At 41.2% G+C, this 20449-nt stretch overlaps 1 protein-coding gene and 1 non-coding gene across 2 annotated transcripts; both read left to right on the top strand.

The window, feature by feature from the left end:
• The first annotated feature begins 6524 nt into the window (after positions 1-6524).
• On the top strand, positions 6525-20054 carry ttll1 (tubulin tyrosine ligase-like family, member 1). The gene is made up of 10 exons (XM_061912156.1): positions 6525-7819; positions 11206-11329; positions 11401-11609; positions 11676-11856; positions 11923-12060; positions 12153-12261; positions 12336-12479; positions 15030-15116; positions 17268-17431; positions 19533-20054. Exons 2-10 carry the CDS (start codon positions 11217-11219, stop codon positions 19654-19656), a joined length of 1269 nt encoding a protein of 422 aa, XP_061768140.1. The 5' UTR covers positions 6525-7819; positions 11206-11216; the 3' UTR covers positions 19657-20054.
• Positions 15467-15553, top strand: trnay-gua (transfer RNA tyrosine (anticodon GUA)). The gene is given in 2 exon segments: positions 15467-15503; positions 15518-15553. It is a non-coding gene; the product is annotated as a tRNA-Tyr (tRNA).
• Positions 20055-20449: the final 395 nt, after the last annotated feature.

Raw genomic sequence — 20449 nt, 5'->3', positions numbered from 1 at the left:
GATTTACCCAGAACGCCCCGCATCCCTCGGGCGCCATCCGGGTCTTTACTGCCCCGCACAAACCCTGCAGCCCCCCTAGAAATCGGTGCACGTCCCTATGCAGAAACCACAACAGTCCTCTTGTCACTTGTTCAATTCGCCTCACACTTTAAAAGGCATGTTTACCTGCGCACAGGGGACCCGTTTGAATGTCTGGAGGCCTGCTCCCGGTCCAGCCGGTCTCCGATGACGGCCAACTGGCGACCCAAGGCCCGCATAGACCTGCTTGGCGTCCTGGAGGAGGAAGAACAATACAAACGCATCGAAGCTTCTGGTGTACAGGAAAGGTAATGCAGCTATGAGTCATTTAGGACAGGTGTTCCTACACCAAACTCGTCCCACCATGGCTTTTATGGGCCTTGCTTTGTGCACTGGGATCCAAAAAAAAAGGAAGGGGGTGCTCCTTCCCCAAAGTACGTTTAATGTGTACCTGAGGGTCCCATCCAACAGATCCCACTGCACGTCTTCGTCACCGTCAGGTCCATCCTGGGGAGGCGAGACAGCGCGTCTGGGCTGTCGTGTTTGCTCCACCATGTTGTCAACTGCAAGGAACAGATACCAAAACTAGTATGCAAAGTAGGGTGTGTGGGCGTGACTCCTAACGTTCATAAACAGGGTGTGTAAACACACAGAGGCAGGGGTCGCGTGATCAGGCTCGGCTGAACAGGCTCGCCCAGGTTTCGAAAAAGTGACATCATCTGTTGTCTCACTTTATTTTTTCTGATTTAGTTGAAATCAAGCGTTCGCACGTAAAATCACATTTTTTAATCAGGCATAAGAAAAAGGACACTTAAACGTGCACTTCCTGGGCCATGCAAATTCCCAAATCAAACAAACTGGAACATATTTTGTGTTTTTCCTCACTCTAACCCAACAATACACTGCTATTTCTACCGTACAAATAAATTCTAAACGGTTTAAATGCCTATTGTCATAACAAAGACATGAAGTCATCGCTCAATTCAAACAAAGGTCATTTGAACAATCATTAAACTCGCTCAGCAGCAGCCAAATCATCTTTTTAGGCGTACAATCCCTTCTTTTTATTTCCTTTTCTAAAAATGAAACGGTACTGCACGTGCCCAAAACAGGTGCACTTACCTATAGCCAATAGATTAAAGGGGACGCCGCCCTGTAAGAAACATGGCATCATGACACAAATATAATAATATCATGACACAAGTATAATAATAATTATGTCATATTTGTCATTATTTTTTTCCTTGTAACTCACCGCAGCGTCCTTTAATCGGGTTGCTCTCGGGTAACTGCCACCAAGCACTCTGGCCACACCTTTACCTGCCTGGGAGGTGCGCAGAGGGAGTTCCTGTTTGTGTCTTATCACCTATTTTTTATAAACAAAATCATCCATAAAATAAATACTTTTGGGAAAAAAACAAAAACGCCCTCTTAAAAAAAAAATCTGTTTTTTAAAGTTTCCTTCTTTAGCAAATACTGTATGTAGCCCAGGTTTCGAAAAAGTGACATCATCTGTTGTCTCACTTTATTTTTTCTGATTTAGTTTAAATCAAGCGTTCGCACGTAAAATCACATTTTTTAATCAGGCATAAGAAAAAGGACACTTAAACGTGCACTTCCTGGGCCATGCAAATTCCCAATTCCCAAATCAAACAAACTGGAACATATTTTGTGTTTTTCCTCACTCTAACCCAACAATACACTGCTATTTCTACCGTACAAATTCTAAACGGTTTAAATGCCTATTGTCATAACAAAGACATGAAGTCATCGCTCAATTCAAACAAAGGTCATTTGAACAATCATTAAACTCGCTCAGCAGCAGCCAAATCATCTTTTTAGGCGTACAATCCCTTCTTTTTATTTCCTTTTCTAAAAATGAAACGGTACTGCACGTGCCCAAAACAGGTGCACTTACCTATAGCCAATAGATTAAAGGGGACGCCGCCCTGTAAGAAACATGGCATCATGACACAAATATAATAATATCATGACACAAGTATAATAATAATAATGTCATATTTGTCATTATTTTTTTCCTTGTAACTCACCGCAGCGTCCTTTAATCGGGTTGCTCTCGGGTAACTGCCACCAAGCACTCTGGCCACACCTTTACCTGCCTGGGAGGTGCGCAGAGGGAGTTCCTGTTTGTGTCTTATCACCTATTTTTTATAAACAAAATCATCCATAAAATAAATACTTTTGGGAAAAAAACAAAAACGCCCTCTTAAAAAAAAAAATCAGTTTTTTTAAAGTTTCCTTCTTTAGCAAATACTGTATGTAAAACTTTATAATAGTTAATGTGAGTGCGAATATTGTCCGTCTATACATGTTGGTTCTGGCGACTTGTCCAGGGTGTACGCCGCCTTCCGCCCGAATGAACCTGAGATAGGCTCCAGCCACCCCAAAAGGGACAAGCGGTAAAAAAAATATTCGACCTTGAACATATTACCTGCTCTCTGCCGGTCACATTATGGTACTGCCAGTCTCTCGAAAAATACCAGAAGTTTGCTATTATCAATCAATCAATCAATCAATGTTTATTTATATAGCCCCAAATCACAAATGTCTCAAAGGACTGCACAAATCATTACGACTACAACATCCTCGGAAGAACCCACAAAAGGGCAAGGAAAACTCACACCCAGTGGGCAGGGAGAATTCACATTCAGTGGGACGCCAGTGACAATGCTGACTATGAGAAACCTTGGAGAGGACCTCAGATGTGGGCAACCCCCCCCCCTCTAGGGGACCGAAAGCAATGGATGTCGAGCGGGTCTAACATGATACTGTGAAAGTTCAATCCATAGTGCCTCCAAGACAGCAGTGAGAGTCCCGTCCACAGGAAACCATCTCAAGCGGATCAGCAGCGTAGAGATGTCCCCAACCGATACAGGCGAGCGGTCCATCCTGGGTCCCGACGAGCGGTCCATCCTGGGTCTCGACTCTGGACAGTCAGTACTTCATCCATGGTCATCGGACCGGACCCCCTCCACAAGGGAGGGGGGGACATAGGAGAAAGAAAAGAAGCGGCAGATCAACTGGTCTAAAAAGGAGGTCTATTTAAAGGCTAGAGTATACAGATGAGTTTTAAGATGAGACTTAAATGCTTCTACTGAGGTAGCATCTCGAACTGTTACCGGGAGGGCATTCCAGAGTACTGGAGCCCGAACGGAAAACGCTCTATAGCCCGCAGACTTTTTTTGAGCTCTTGGAATCACTAATAAGCCGGAGTCTTTTGAACGCAGATTTCTTGCCGGGACATATGGTACAATACAATCGGCAAGATAGGCTGGAGCTAGACCGTGTAGTATTTTATACGTAAGTAGTAATTATGTTTAGAACAGGGGTGTACAAAGTTTTTCCACAGCGGGCCGCACAAGGAAAAATTTAAGCACGCGGGGGCCATTTCGATATTTTTCATTTTCAAACCATAACAAAATAGGTTGTTTTTTATAACCCTTAGGGCTACTGGGGAGCATAGAGGGTCTCAGTCACTAAAATGTTAAAAATAAGTCAAATTATTATTGTTTTTTATTTAATGCTTACAGTAAATCTCTATTAAATTGAGGGTGATATAAAGTAAAACAAATACGGTTTTATGCCTTTTCTGTCAGACTACTGTTTTTTGTAGTAAAACTGAAATGTGCAGTATTTAGATAGATAGATAGATAGATAGATAGTACTTTATTGATTCATTCAGGATAGTTCCTTTATTTAGCAATTAAAGCCCTTAAAGATCAATAATGCAGGACACCATTGATTTTAATTATTTAATATTTTTGAGTAATCCCAGTGAAAAGTTACATAAAATCCTACTAAATATATTTGAGATCCGAAAGGTTCCCCACTCATAAAGTGATACATTTTAATTAGTTTTTTATAATGTTGTCTGTCTGTGTTGGCCCTGCGATGAGGTGACGACTTGTCCAGGGTGTAACCTGCCTTCCGCCCGATTGTAGCTGAGATAGGTGCCAGCGCCCCCCGCGACCCCGAAAGGGAATAAGCGGTAGAAAATGGATGGATGGATAGTTTTTTATTACTTTTAACACTTAAATTTCAAGATCAACTTTCGATATATCTGTCGATTTTAAGTTTGAACTATTATTTTGTTTGTTTTATGCTCTTATGTCAAAACTTTGATTATTTATATGGCAACCACACAACATATGCAATATTTTTTCCAAATAAAACATTTTAAAGTGATAACTTTTAATGTTTTAAAAATTATAACATAGATTTTTTTGTTCTTTTTTTTTTTTGGAGCCCTGGAAAAAAAAGAAAATAAAGACAAAAGGAAAAACGTATAAAACGTTTTTCCATGGCCTCAGCGAGGAAAAATACATAAATTTGCTGCACCGTCTTATAAGCCGCAGGGTTCAAAGTGTAGGGGAAAAAATTAGCGACTTATAGTAAAAATTTACTGTTATACAAGCTGTACACTGATTAGTCTGACGTAAATCTAAGTTGGTATGAAGATAAAATGTGAGGAATAATATTAAGGTGATGATAAAAGATTGTAAAAAATATGACAGGTATTGTCTGAAAAATACTGTCTTCTCTAATAGGCAACACCTTACCCTTAATAGAGCCCTACTACTCTCTGCAGTTGAGTAAATCTCAAAAAGCCATTTTGTGATGTGAGGAAATGTTTGCTATTAAAGCCCTAAAATGGAAATGTCCGACATGTCCCGTTTGAATTGAATTGAACGGCAATAGCTTTCAACACGGCGTGGCGCAGTGGGGAGAGTGGCCGTGCGCAACCCGAGCATCCCTGGTTCAATTCCCACCTAGTACCAACCTCGTCACGTCCGTTGTGTCCTGAGCAAGACACTTCACCCTTGCTCCTGATGGTTGCTGGTTGGCGCCTTGCATGGCAGCTCCATCCATCAGTGTGTGAATGTGTGTGTGAATGGGTAAATGTGGAAGTAGTGTCAAAGCGCTTTGAGTGCCTTGAAGGTAGAAAAGCGCTATACAAGTACAACCCATTTATCATTTATTTAAAAAAAACTGCCTGCATGGCAGCTTTGTGTCAACATTGCCACTTTTTCCTCATTAGATTTCACCTCATTCCACTTTTTTTAAATGTTTTTTTATTTTTTTATTTTTGTAATACTATCAATTTTGCAATGTTTGCAGAATGTGTGGCGGGCCACACCTTGGACACCCCTGGTTTAGAACAACAAACCAAGAAGAACATATTATATTCATCTTTGTTACGTTGATCTTGAGTAATTTTCTTTCAATTTCCAAAAATTGATTTATTGTACATTTTTTCCCCCTGAAAATAGAGGATGGTGTACTGCTTGCTGCTGGTAGAACTGAAGTACTGCGAGGTTCTCGCGCTGAAAATAAAAGATAGTAACCTAAAAATGTTTGTTAGTAGTACTATGTTGAAAGATATTTTTTATATATACTTTAAAGTCGAAATTCTGAAAGTTAAACCCAAATTTTCGCTGGGCCTTCGTCCCCTTAAGTCAGGGGTGTCCAAACTTTTTCCACTGAGGGCCGCAGACTGAAAAATCAAAGTATGTGGGGGCTATTTTGATATTTTTCTTTTTTAAAAGCAGTACAATAGTTGTTTTTTTTTACCTTCATGGCTTTCCTCAAGTTTGGTCCCCAGTCATATAAATATTAGAAGTAAGTCATGAATTATTATTGTTTTAATTTAACGCTCGAATCTCGAGATGAACTTCAGGTCTGTCTGTCGTTATAATTTTTTTTTTTAATTGAGTTTTTTATGTTCATGGCCTTGATGTCAAAACCCTTTTTTGTATGGCAAACACACAAACTATGCAACATTTTCCCCCAAAACATTTCAAAGTGGAATATTTGACGTGAAGTATTTGGAACCCTAAATAGGTCAATAATTCATAATAATAAAAAAAAGAATAAGTGTTGAAAATAGGCCAAATGTATATTTATATTTTTTTATTTTTAACGCTTAAGTCTGTAGATCTCTTAATTATAAGATTTTATCATTTTTTTCATACTTTTTTGTTTGTTTGAGGCCCTTTTTGTGAAGGAAAACTTTATTTCGCACAAAATATGCAATATTATCCCCCCAAAATATTTGAAAGTGAAATTGTTCCAGTGAAGTAATTCGGAGCCTCAGCAGGTCAATAACAGTCCGCATGGCAGCTTTGTGTTATTAGTGTCAACATTGCAACTTTTTCTTGTTACGTGTCACTGTTTACTCTTTTATTACACTCTTTTATGTTTTACATTTTTATTATAGTATTTTTAGAATGGGCCGGGGGCCATTAACTAATTAGCCGGGGGCCATAAATGGCCCTCGGGCCGCACTTTGGACATGCCTGCCTTAAGTGCAGACAAGTGCAGACAGTCGGTGGCTATTATTTACCGTATTTCCTTGAATTTCCGCAGGGCATATAGTATGCGTCTGCCTTGAATTACTGCCGGGTCAAACTTGCTTCGCAAAATAATTAGCACATGCTTAGTATTACCGCCTGGTCAAACTCGTGACGTCACGAGTTTGACCAGGCTCCTCATTTTCAAAATGGAGGAGGCTGATTTCAATACCGGTAATTTGAAATCGCATAAAGGGAAGAGCTATTCAGTAGGATTTAAGGTCCAACCTTACATCTCACTCAAATTTTTACTGCGTGCCTTTGGTAAGTGCCGGAGTGAGAAGACGTTTTAAAATAATTAGCGCATGCTTACTTTTACCGCATGCCTTTGGTAAGCGCAGGAGTGAGAATATGTTTTAAATTAATTAGTGCCCCGGCGGCAATTCAATTCAAGGAAGTACAGTATTTTATTTCATTGTGTTGTCTCTTACTTTATTTGAATAACACTTTTTGTTTGTATAAATATGTTGACTCAAACATTTTGTGATATATTAAAGTGCCTCAATGTATCTTTAAATGTTCAACATCTATTGTTTGTGTTAAAATGTAATTAAAAAAAAAAGATCCTCCGGCTAAAAATACCTAAGGTCAACCGTGATTTGTGTTTCAGACGGTTTTTAAAACAAATAAAAATGCTTGAAAGCTACACATAATATCCATGGTTTAATATCGATTAGTTTTTGTATAAAACACTTTATTGTAAATTGTTGAATTAAACGTCGGTTTACTGCTTCCTGTTGGTGGAACGGAAGAACTGCAACTACCGGAAGTCAATCATTATTTGTGTTTCAGACGGGTTTTATAACAACAACCCAAATAAGTGTCAAGAATAGTCTTTATGGTATAATATTGTTTTTGTTTTTTTGTTATTGCGTAAAACTATAATGAAATAGGCAGTTGTACTTCGTCCTGCCGGCAGAAGTGAGGTAGTGACAGGGTTGCTAGGTTATGTGAAAACATCTCGCCGGAAGACCAGTCGAATTGTTTGAAAATTTGGATTTAAAAAGGTATATTTTAAGTAAACCGCAAATACTTTTGTTGTGAAGAGCAGTTCATTTTGTCGGTCATCTCACCAGAAGACCAGTCGAATTGTTTTCAAATTCAGATTTAAAAAGGCATATTTTAGGCCAACCGCAAATACTTTTATTGTGAAGAGCAGTTCGTTTCGTCGGTCCGTCTTCCTAATGACGACCGGGATCGATAAGTAGCAGCTTGGCATGCTAAATCTTAACTGTCATGGAGGCCTTTTTGCTCTAACTGAAGCAATGCCGAACGACCTCCGCCGCTTTGCCGAGAGCTGAGCCGGTGACCAGGCCGATGAGAGTGCACCAGTGACGGGCCGGGGAAGGGCGAGGTCCAGCCTGCTGGGAGGATGCAGCATCCTGCTAGCCTAGACTGATGACTGGCTGCTTGCACACTTTCATCTGCAGGTAATACATGCATACTACTTGTACAAACCCCGTTTCCATATGAGTTGGGAAATTGTGTTAGATGTAAATATAAACGGAATACAATGATTTGCAAATCATTCTCAACCCATATCCAGTTGAATATGCTACAAAGACAACATATTTGATGTTCAAACTGATAAACTTTTTATTTTTTTGGAAATACTCATTAACTTTAGAATTTGATACCAGCAACACGTGACATAGAAGTTGGGAAAGGTGGTAATAAATTCTGATAGAGTTGAGGAATGCTCATCAAACACTTATTTGGAATATCCCACAGGTGTGCAGGCTAATTGAGAACAGGTGGGTGCCCTGATTGGGTATTTCATTTCATTTCATTTCATTTTTATTTATCTCATTCATTGATGTGCATTTAGAACGATAAATAATTATATCACAATTATACAATTTAAATTCACACAATTCCTGAGAAGGAGCAGGATGAAGAAAATCTTATAATTTCCTGCCCCCTTTGACATAATACATTTATCTTACTTCATGAATATCATTTAAGCCGACACATATATCCAAATGTGATGAAACAATCAAAAACAAAAAACACAAGAAAAACACAACAAGTGCAAAACTTCATAAAGTATAAACCAAACCAAGAAAATAATAGTAATAATATAATATACACCTCACGGAATGATACAGAGCAAATACCAAACCAGACAAAAAATAAGTAAAATAATAAATAAAAAACAAAATGTAAACACTTATGTCTGTCCATATGATCTTATCGTTCTATCTTTATATATTTTTTTCAATTGGAATATATTTTTACAGTTTTTTATCTCGTTGTAAAGAGAATTCCACAATTTTACCCCCACCACTGATGTACACATTTGCTTTAAAGTTGTCCTTGAATATTGTTGTTTGAAATTACCTTTTCTTCTATAAAAACAGCTTCCTAAAAAAATGCTCAGTCTTTCACAAGAAAAGATGGGGCGAGGTACATCCCTTTGTCCACAACTACGTGAGCAAATAGTCAAGCAGTTTAAGAACAACGTTTCTCAAAGTGCAATAACAAGAAATTTAGGGATTTCAACATCTACGGTCCATAATATCATCAAAGGTTCAAAGAATCTTGAGAAATCACTCCACGTAAGCGGCATGGCCGGAAACCAACATTGAATGAGCGTGACCTTCGATCCCTCCCTGTATCGAAAACCGACATCAATCTCTAAAGGATATCACCACTTGGGCTCAGGAACACTTCAGAAAACCACTGTCACTAAATAGAGTTTGTCGCTACATCTGTAAGTGCAAGTTAAAGGCCTACTGAAATTAGATTTTTTTTTAATTTAAACGGGGATAGCAGGTCCATTCTATGTGTCATACTTGATCATTTCGCGATATTGCCATATTTTTGCTGAAAGGATTTAGAACATCGACGATAAAGTTCACAACTTTTGGTCGCTAATAAAAAAGTATTGCCTGTACCGGAAGTAGCAGACGATGTGCGCGTGACGTTACTGGTGTGAGGGCTCCTCACATCCTCACATAGTTTATAATGTGAGCCACCAGCAGTAAGAGCAATTCAGACCGAGAGAGCGATTTCCCCATTAATTTGAGTAAGGATGAAATATTCGTGGATGAGGAAAGTTAGAGTGGAGCACTAAAAAAGAAAAAATGAATAATAATAATGGATTAGATTTATATCGCGCTTTTCTATTGTTAGATACTCAAAGCGCTCACAGAGAAGTGGGAACCCATCACGGCTCTTGGCGGTGGCAGTGTGAGAGTTTCGGATGTAATTAGACACATTTACTTGTATAATTCTGGAAAATCCCTTATCTGCTTATTGTGTTAATAGTATTTTAGTGAGATTATAAAGTCATACCTGAAAGTCGGAAGGCTGTGGTGAACGCTAGTGTCTCTGAGAGAAGCCGAGGAGCCAAGATCACAGCTGCCTTTTTGAGCTGCAGGATGTCGCGTAATCCACTCAAGTCTCCGGTATGAGCCGACTTAATATCACAATTTTCCCATGCAAAAACTTGCTGGTTGACGTAGAAAAACATGTTCGCTTGACCGCTCTGTGTTAAAGCTTCACAACAAACAAAGAAACACCGGCTGTGTTTCGGTGCTAAAGGCAGCTGCAATCCAACGCTTTCCACCAACAGCATTCTTATTTGATGTCTCCGTTATTAATTGAACAAATTGCAAAAGATTCCGCAACACAGATGTCCAAAATACTATGTAATTGCGCGATGAAAAGAGACGACTTTTAGCCGTAAGTGGTGCTGGGCTAATATGTCCCTTCCAACCAGTAACGTCACAAACACGCTTCATCATTCCGCGACGTTTTCAACAGGAAACTCCGCGGGAAATATAAAATTGTAACTTAGTAAACTAAACCGGCCGTATTGGCATGTGTTGCAATGTTAACATTTCATCATTGATGTATAAACTATCAGACTACGTGGTCGGTAGTAGTGGGTTTCAGTAGGCCTTTAAAGCTCTACTATGCAAAGCGAAAGCCATTTAGCAACAACATCCAGAAACACCACTGGCTTCTCTGGGCCCAAGATCATCTAAGATGGACTCATGCAATGTGGAAAAGTGTTCTGTAGTCTGACGAGTCCACATTTCAAATTGTTTTTGGAAACTGTGTCCTCCTGAACAAAGAGGAAAAGAACCATCCGGATTGTTATAGGTGCAAAGTTGAAAAGCCAGCATCTGTGATGGTATGGGGGTGTATTAGCGCCCAAGGCATGTGTAACTTACACATCTGGGAAGGCCTCCTTAATGCTGAAAGGTACATACAGGTTTTGGAGCAACATATGTTGCCATCAAAGCAACGTTATCATGGACGCACCTGCTTATTTCAACAAGACAATACCAAGCCACATGTTACAACAGCGTGGCTTCATAGTAAAAGAGTGCGGGTACTATACTGGCCTGCCTGTAGTCCAGACCTGTCTCCCATTGAAAACGTGTGGCGCATTATGAAGCCTAAAATACGACAACGGAGACCCCTTTCTTGTGAAAGACTGAGCATTTTTTGGGAAGCTGTTTTTATACCCAATCATGGCACCCACCTGTTCCCAATTAGCCTGCACACCTGTGGGATGTTCCAAATCAGCATTCCTCAACTTTATTTGTACTTCTTGCCACCTTTCCCAACTTTTTTGTCACGTGTTGCTGGCATCGAATTCTAAAGTTAATGATTATTTGCAAAAAAAAATATTTTATCAGTTTGAACATCAAATATGTTGTCTTTGTAGCATATTCAACTGAATATGGGTTGAAAATGATTTGCAAATCTTTGTATTCTGTTTATATTTACATCTAACGCAATTTCCCAGTTTGTAGGTGTTTCATCATTATATACATAAATGTATTGTGTTGTGCCACCCCAGGGGGAGGCAAGATGGCCGGTAAGGTGAAGTGGGTGACAGACATTGAGAAGTCAGTGCTCATCAATAACTTTGAGAAGAGGGACTGGATTCCAGTGACAGAAACCGAAGACTGGAATTTTTACTGGTACGTTTATGATTGCAAAAATGGCCGTCTACTTTTGCACATTAACCCCTGAGCCCTGCGTGCGTCTGCAGGATGAGCATCCAAACCATCAGGAACGTCTTCAGCGTGGACACGGGCTACCGCTTGACTGACGAGCAGATGGTCAACCACTTCCCTAACCACTACGAGCTGACCAGGAAGGACCTGATGATCAAGAACATCAAGCGCTACCGCAAGGAGCTGGAGAAGGAAGGGAGCCCGCTGGCAGAGAAGGACGAGAACGGGAAATACATCCATCTCGGTGAGAGAAGATGAGAGTCCTGTCCATAATGGCCGCGCGGGTTACTGTTTATATGTGTGCGCACAGATTTTGTCCCGGTGACGTTCATGCTCCCTGCGGACTACAATCTCTTTGTGGAGGAGTTCCGCAAGAACCCATCCAGCACCTGGATCATGAAGCCCTGCGGAAAGGCGCAGGGAAAGGGCATCTTCCTCATCAACAAGCTTTCTCAGATCAAAAAGTGGTCCCGGGACAGCCGCACATCCTCGTAAGATCCCCCCCCTAAGACTATTGTTTTATTTTGGAATTATAACGATGGCATATGTCTCTTCAGGTTCATAGCGGCCTCAAGTGGCAAGGAGGCCTACGTCATTTCTGTTTACATCGACAATCCTCTTCTCATCGGAGGGAAAAAGTTTGACCTGCGTCTCTATGTTCTAGTCACCACATATCGGCCGCTCAAATGCTACATGTGTGACCCTACCCACCCACACACACCTGAATATTTGAACTATGACAGCAGGCTACAATAAAAGCACATATTCCTTTTAAATGCATTGTCAGGTACACGCTGGGGTTCTGCAGGTTCTGCACGGTGAAGTACACGCCGAGTACGAGCGAGCTGGACAACATGTTTGTGCATCTCACTAATGTTGCCATCCAAAAACATGGAGTAAGTCAGCCTGCACGACTACTATCATAATAAAACCGACTTTTACATTGGACCGCTGTCCTCATCCGATGCAGGACGACTACAACCACGTTCACGGCGGCAAGTGGACCGTCAGTAACCTGCGTCTGTACTTGGAGAGCACCAGAGGAAAGGAGGTGACCAGTCACCTCTTTGACCAGATCCATTGGATTGTGGTGCAATCCTTAAAGGCTGTGGCTGTAAGGTTGCATAAACACACACATCCCTATCAAATATTGTCAGTGTTAAACATTTGTTTTTTTATATATACACACACACATACGGGTGATTCAAAAATAATATGTCTGTACATAACTTTGAGTACTTATTCATGCTTTACAAGTGCTCAATTTGTCCATTACCGGTAGCACAGACAACATCAAGCACATAAAATGCCTTCTGTTGAGGAGTCCCCATTTTGAGGGTGAAAAAAAATGTGGTCTTCTAACAAATGAACGGCTTTGAAATGATTACCTGACCACAACAGTGAAATTGTAACACAATAAAGCTTGGATAACTCCTGTATCAAATAACAATTGATTCAGTCCGTTGCAATGCTTTAGAACTGAATAAATGCATGATGATTTTGGTGTATTCTTTTTGAATCATCCTGTATATATATATATATATATACATACATACATACATATATAAATATATGTGTCACCGATTCTGTTCATAACTTTTATGGACAGAATTTCTAGGCGCAGTCAAGGCGTTGAGGGGATCTGGTTTGGTGGTTGCAGGATTAGGTCTCTGCTTTTTGCAGATGATGTGGTCCTGATGGCTTCATCTGGCCAGGATCTTCAGTTCTCACTGGATCGGTTCGCAGCCGAGTGTGAAGCGGCTGGGATGAGAATCAGCACCTTCAAGTCCGAGTCCATGGTTCTCGCCCGGAAAAGGGTGCAGTGCCATCTCTGGGTTAGGGAGGAGACCCTGACTCAAGTGGAGGAGTTCAAGTACCTCGGAGTCTTGTTCACGAGTGAGGGAAGAGTGGATCGTGAGATCGACAGGCGGATCGGCGCGGCGTCTTCAGAAATGCGGACGTTGTATCGATCCGTTGTGGTGAAGAAGGAGCTGAGCCGGAAGGCAAAGCTCTTAATTTCCCGGTTGATCTACGTTCCCATCCTCACCTATGGTCATGAGCTTTGGGTTATGACCGAAAGGACAAAATCCCGGGTACAAGCGGCTGAAATGAGTTTCCTCCGACGGGTCGTGGGGCTCTCCCTTAGAGATAGGGTGAGAAACTCTGCCATCCGGGAAGAGCTCAAAGTAAAGCCGCTGCTCCTCCACATCGAGAGGAGCCAGATGAGGTGGTTCGGGCATGTCCGACCGGTATGAGGCCACAGGGAAGACCCAGGGCACGTTGGGAAGACGATGTCTCCCGGCTGGCCTGTGAACTCCTCAGGATTCCCCGGTAATAGCTGGATGAAGTGGCTTGGGAGAGGAAAGTCTGGGCTTCCCTACTTAGGCTGCTGCCCCCGCGACCCGACCTCGGATAAGTGGAAGAAGATGGATGGATATATATATACACACATATATATATATATATATATATATATATATATATAGACACACATAGTACAGGCCAACAGTTCGGACATAACACTCATTCAATGTGTTTTCTTTATTTTCATGATTATTTACATTGTAGATTGTCACTGAAGGCATCAACATTATGTACTCAACAAAAAAAAGTGAAATAACTGAAATACGTTTTACATTCTAGTTTCTACATGATAGCCACCCTTTACTCTGATTACTGCTTTGCACACTCTTGGCATTGTCCTGATGAGCTTCAAGAGGTAGTCATCTGAAATGGTTTTCGCTTCACAGGTGTCATAGTTTTGATGCCTTCAGTGACAAGCTACAGTGTAAATATTCATGAAAATAAAGAAAACCTATTGAAATGAGAAGCTGTGTCCAAACTTTTGGCCTGTACTGTGTGTGTGTGTGTATATATGTATATATATTTGTGTGTGTGTGTATATAATCCATCCATCCATTTTCTACCGCTTATTCCCTTTTGGGGTCGCGGGGGGCGCTGGCGCCTATCTCAGCTACAATCGGGCGGAAGGCGGGGTACACCCTGGACAAGTCGCCACCTCATCGCAGGGCCAACACAGATAGACAGACAACATTCACACTCACACACTAGGGCCAATTTAGTGTTGCCAATCAACCTATCCTGGTCAACCAGGTGCATGTCTTTGGAAGTGGGAGGAAGCCGGAGTACCCGGAGGGAACCCACGCATTCACGGGGAGAACATGCAAACTCCACACAGAAAGATCCCGAGCCTGGATTTGAACCCAGGACTGCAGGACCTTCGTATTGTGAGGCAGACGCACTAACCCCTCTTCCACCGTGAAGCCTCGTGTATATAATATATATATATATATATATATATATATATATATATATATATATATATATATATACACACACACAGTACACAGTGTGTGTATACATACATTTTTATATATATATATATATATATATACACACACACAGTACACAGTGTGTGTATACATACATTTATATATATATATATATATATATATACACACACACAGTACACAGTGTGTGTATACATACATTTATATATATATATATATATATATATATATATATACACACACACACACACACACACTCACTGAAAACAATGATATAACGAGTGTTTTTCCACATTGCTGGTGCCATTTCTTTATATTATAAATATTCCTCCCATTTATGCTCTTTTTTGCAGCCTGTGATGAACAACGACAAACATTGTTTCGAGTGTTATGGCTATGACATCATAATTGATGACAAGCTCAAGCCATGGCTCATCGAGGTGAGTCCAAACGGAGCTTTATATATATATATATATATGTATATATATATATATATATATATATATATATATATATATATATATATAAATAATGGAACAACATTGTAGTCATGAAAATAAAAAAATACAGACAGCGTCTCCGCCATGTTTGTTTGGGGAGGCGACAATGCTAATTCCGGATGTAGCAATCTCAGCTGAGGACGCCGCTGTCGTGGACGTAGTGTCTTAGTTTCGCCTGGTTGTGCTAATCCTAACTATTTTACTTAATATTTTACTTAGTGTGTGTATTTTAAGCAGAGAAATGGTGATAGGTACGATATGTACTACATTTACGATATGGGAATGCATGGCCTTCGATAGCTCAGTTGGTAGAGCGGAGGACTGTAGTGGTGAACGCCGTCATCCTTAGGTCGCTGGTTCAAATCCGGCTCGAAGGAATTTTTTTTTTCTCTCCCATTTTTTAAATCATTATATTTACTGTATTAACTATGCCTATTTTGCAATCATCATTCTACGACATTGAGTGAAGTAATATCATTAATTTAGAAATAAGAAAGGAGTGTACTTGTCCTGAAAGACTACAGTACCATAACTTGATTGACTTTGATTGATTAAAACGTTTATTAGTAGATTGTACAGTTCACTGATTGATTGATTGATTGAAACTTTTATTAGTAGATTGCACAGTACAGTACATATTCCGTACAATTGACCACTAAATGGTAACACCCGAATAAGTTTTTCATCTTGTTTAAGTCGGGGTCCACGTAAATCAATTCATGGATTGCTTTCCCAAAAATAAATGTTTTGCTATGCATATAGTCGAGAGCGTAGATAACAATCATGCTTGCACAATGACTCACCTTGGGCAGTTCTTTAAACCTGTATTTTGTATGTGCTGAAGGCGTGTCTTTAAAGGCCTACTGAAATGAGATTTTCTTATTTAAACGGGGCTAGCAGGTCCATTCTATGTGTCATACTTGATCATTTCGCGATATTGCCATATTTTTGCTGAAAGGATTTAGTAGAGAACATCCACGATAAAGTTCGCAACTTTTGTTCGCTGATAAAAAAGCCTTGCCTGTACCGGAAGTAGCAGACGATGTGCGCGTGACGTCACCGGTTGTAGAGCTCTTCACATCCTCACATTGTTTACAATCATGGCCACCAGCAGCTAGAGCGTTTCGGACCAAGAAAGCAACAATTTCCCCATTAATTTGAGCGAGGATGAAAGATCCTTGGATGAGAATAGTGTGAGTGAAGGACTAGAAAAAGAAAGAAAAGACGAAGGCAGTGGGAGCGATTCAGATGTTATTAGACACATTTAATAGGATAATTCTGGAAAATCCCTTATCTGCTTATTGTGTTACTAGTGTTTTAGTGAGATATAGTCATACCTGAAAGTCGGAGGGGTGTGGTGACCGCCAGTGTGTCTGAGGGAAGCCACGGAGGAGCCGACAGACTCGCAGCTGCCTCTTTGACAGCTGTAGGAGGAACGACACAAGCTCCGCTCATGTCTACGGTAAGAGCCGACTTATTATCACAATTTTCTCACCAAAACCTGCTGGTTGACATGTGGTAGAGAAACATGTTCGCTTGACCGCTCTGTTCCATATTAAAGCTTCACCGTAATCTTTAGGGAGTGTAAACAAAGAAACACCGGCTGTGTTTGTTTTGCTCCAGCCGGCTGCAATACACCGCTTTACACCAACGTCTTTCTTCTTTGTAGTCTACATTATTAATTGATCAAATTGCAAAAGATTCAGCAACACAGATGTCCAGAAAACTGTGTAATTATGCAATTAAAGCAGACTACTTTTAGCCGTGATCGGTGCTGGAAGAGCATGTCCGCTACCACCGGTGACATCCGTGACTTTTTCAACAAGATACTTCGCGGGAAATTTAAAATTGAAATTTAGTAAACTAAACCGGCCGTATTGGCATGTGTTGCAATGTTAATATTTCATCATTGATATATAAACTATCAGACTGCGTGGTCGGTAGTAGTGGGTTTCAGTAGGCCTTTAACAACTCCCAGGCTACCTGCGTGCTTGTAGGGTCATTTACTGTATTTAGGATCAAACAATAAAATTCCAATCTGCTATTCAAATGCTAAAGTGTCTCTTGGAATTGTGTGGGTCGGTTTGCCAGGTCAACGCGTCGCCCTCCCTGACCTCCAGCACAGCCAACGACCGCATCCTCAAGTACAACCTCATCAACGATACGCTCAACATCGTCACGCCCAACGGCGAGATGCCAGACTACCGCTGGAATCGCAGCCCGCCGCGAGACGCCCTGGGCAACTATCAAGTTCTGTGAGTGCTCAGTACTGTACACGCGTCTGTACCACGAGAGGGTGCCAAAGATCCTTACAAGTACATTTTAGAATAAACACTAATCTTAAAAGGGGTCCTATTAGGAATTTTTTAACCAACATTTCAATCAATCATCAATCAATGTTTATTTATATAGCCCCAAACCACGAATGTCTCAAAGGACTGCACAAATCATTACGACTACAACATCCTCGGAAGAACCCACAAAAGGGCAAGGAAAACTCACACCCAGTGGGCAGGGAGAATTCACATCCAGTGGGATGCCAGTGACAATGCTGACTATGAGAAACCTTGGAGAGGACCTCAGATGTGGGCAACCCCCCCCCTCTAGGGGACCGAAAGCAATGGATGTCGAGCGGGTCTAACATGATACTGTGAAAGTTCAATCCATAGTGGCTCCAAGACAGCAGCGAGAGTCCCATCCACAGGAAACCATCTCAAGCGGATCAGCAGCGTAGAGATGTCCCCAACCGATACAGGCGAGCGGTCCATCCTGGGTCCCGACGAGCGGTCCATCCTGGGTCTCGACTCTGGACAGCCAGTACTTCATCCATGGTCATCGGACCGGACCCCCTCCACAAGGGAGGGGGGGACATAGGAGAAAGAAAAGAAGCGGCAGATCAACTGGTCTAAAAAGGAGGTCTATTTAAAGGCTAGAGTATACAGATGAGTTTTAAGGTGAGACTTAAATGCTTCTACTGAGGTAGCATCTCGAACTGTTACCGGGAGGGCATTCCAGAGTACTGGAGCCCGAACGGAAAACGCTCTATAGCCCGCAGACTTTTTTTGGGCTCTAGGAATCACTAATAAGTCGGAGTCTTTTGAACGCAGATTTCTTGCCGGGACATATGGTACAATACAATCGGCAAGATAGGATGGAGCTAGACCGTGTAGTATTTTATACGTAAGTAGTAAAACCTTAAAGTCACATCTTAAGTGCACAGGAAGCCAAAAACACGTCTTTGTGGTCTACACATGTAATGGTGGTTCTGTGCTCAACATTTTGTTATGTTTTACAGACAGTTTGCAAGCCGCTTTCTGACTGTCTCTTCAGGATGCGGCGTTTTGTGGGCGGTCTTATTTACGTGGCTCCACTTCGATCGTGTCCTCTCCACATCGTCCATGTTGTAGTTTTTAGCGCATCCATAGCGAGACCAGAGACAGATATAAATTCAAACTATAAGCTCACTTGTATTAGAAATAACAATAGTAAATGTTTAATGGATAACACTTTAAAATAGGTTACTACCAAATAAGGCGACATTTGACAAATACGTGTCTTCTTACCCACGGAGGTTGAGGTTAAGTTAAAGTACCAATGATTGTCACACTCACACTAGGTGTGGTGAAGTTTTTCCTCTGCATTTGACCCATCCTCTTGATCACCCCCTGGGAGGTGAGGGGAGCAGTGGGCAGCAGCGGTGCCGCGCCCGGGAATCATTTATGGTGATTTAACCCCCAATTCCAACCCTTGATGCTGAGTGCCAAGCAAGGAGGCAATGGGTCCCATTTTTATAGTCTTTGGTATGACTTGGCCGGGGGTTGAACTCACAGCCTACCGATCTCAGGGCGGACACTCTAACCACTAAGCCACTGAGTAGGTGGCCTAGGTAGGTACAAAACAAAGTTGTTATTCACGTTGTGATTGGACGGCCAGAAGATTGAGCGAGACATTTGACAGGCGTTTGGAAAGACGGATCCTGTTGCGTGATTGGCCACAGATAAATAGGCTCTGCTTGGTGATTGGCTTAGCAAAGATGGACTCGACGATTGACTGTCACGTAGATACCATCGCCTGCTGGCGAGCGCGCTATTAACAGTTAAAAGAAATTAAACTAGCCTCAATTTACGACGCGTGTCGGGACACGTCACCATTTTTTAAAAGGAAAAGAGGACGATAAAAACCAAGCACTATAAATCAGCCGTGGCCGGGATTCGAACCAGATTTTCTTTCCTTTTCTCCCTCCACCCCCTCTACTGTCCTGTTTGCAGATATGGGTCTGCTGGTTAAAATCCGGCTAAAATGCTTCAAGTTTGACTCTGAAGCAGGGAAAATTCAACAATCTAACCTTTTCGACAGGTATGACGAGGAGCAGGCGCAAGTCGAGAATGCCGACCTTCGGAGCCGCTCGGGTCAGTCGCTGGGGTCAAAGGGCACCAAGGTCAACACGGGCGTCCGTCCCGCCGCAGCCACCTGGAAGTGAGGCAAGTCCACTGACGACTCTGACGTGCGTCACGAAACCCCAGACGCAGAAATAACATTTCTATCCAGAGTTCAGCCTTTTGTATTTGTCCGCTTGCTGTTGGATTGTGCCTTCAATGGACGGACGACACCTTTCTACCAAACGCTGCCTCTGGATACTCATAATCATGCCTTGGTTGTTTTTGGCAACTACTACCGTCTCGTTTTTTTTGTTGAGTTTTTTTCTAAGTCCAGAAAATGAGTGCACAAAACAAGAAAAAATACAGACAAAAAAGTCAACATGAAACATGTAAGAATGTTTCACTCTTTTAAAAAAAAAAAAACAATTTATTAATTTTATTGCCATTAGAGTGTTGAAGTCCTTAAATTATTTTAAAATGAATAAAATATTTAATGAAATACATATTGTGTCATGAGTTATATTTATAAAATTCAGCTCAATAAAGCAAGGGAAAAATAAAGCTGACCAACACGCCGGATTGTAGTCAGCTGGAGGCGTGTCTTAATGAAATTAAACAATGGATGTCCGCTAACTTTTTGCAACTCAACGCCAAAAAAACGGAAATGCTGATTATCGGTCCTGCTAGACACCGAACTCTATTTAATAATACAACTCTAACATTTGACAACCAAACAATTAAACAAGGCGACACGGTAAAGAATCTGGGTATTATCTTCGACCCAACTCTCTCCTTTGAGGCACACATTAAAAGCGTTACTAAAACGGCCTTCTTTCATCTCCGTAATATCGCTAAAATTCGCTCCATTCTGTCCACTAAAGACGCTGAGATCAT

Source organism: Nerophis ophidion, linkage group LG10, assembly GCF_033978795.1.
Source record: "Nerophis ophidion isolate RoL-2023_Sa linkage group LG10, RoL_Noph_v1.0, whole genome shotgun sequence".
Lineage (NCBI taxonomy): Eukaryota > Metazoa > Chordata > Actinopteri > Syngnathiformes > Syngnathidae > Nerophis > Nerophis ophidion.
Note: the sequence above shows the minus strand (reverse complement) of the source record. Positions and strands in the feature narration are given on the sequence as shown.

Coding starts and splice junctions, on each gene's coding strand:
- ttll1 (XM_061912156.1), top strand. CDS start 11,217: ATGGCCGGTAAGGTGAAGTGGGTGACAGACATTGAGAAGTCAGTGCTC. Junction 11,610..11,675: donor CGGGAAATACATCCATCTCG/GTGAGAGAAGAT, acceptor GTGTGCGCACAG/ATTTTGTCCCGGTGACGTTC. Junction 12,061..12,152: donor CGGCCGCTCAAATGCTACAT/GTGTGACCCTAC, acceptor ATGCATTGTCAG/GTACACGCTGGGGTTCTGCA.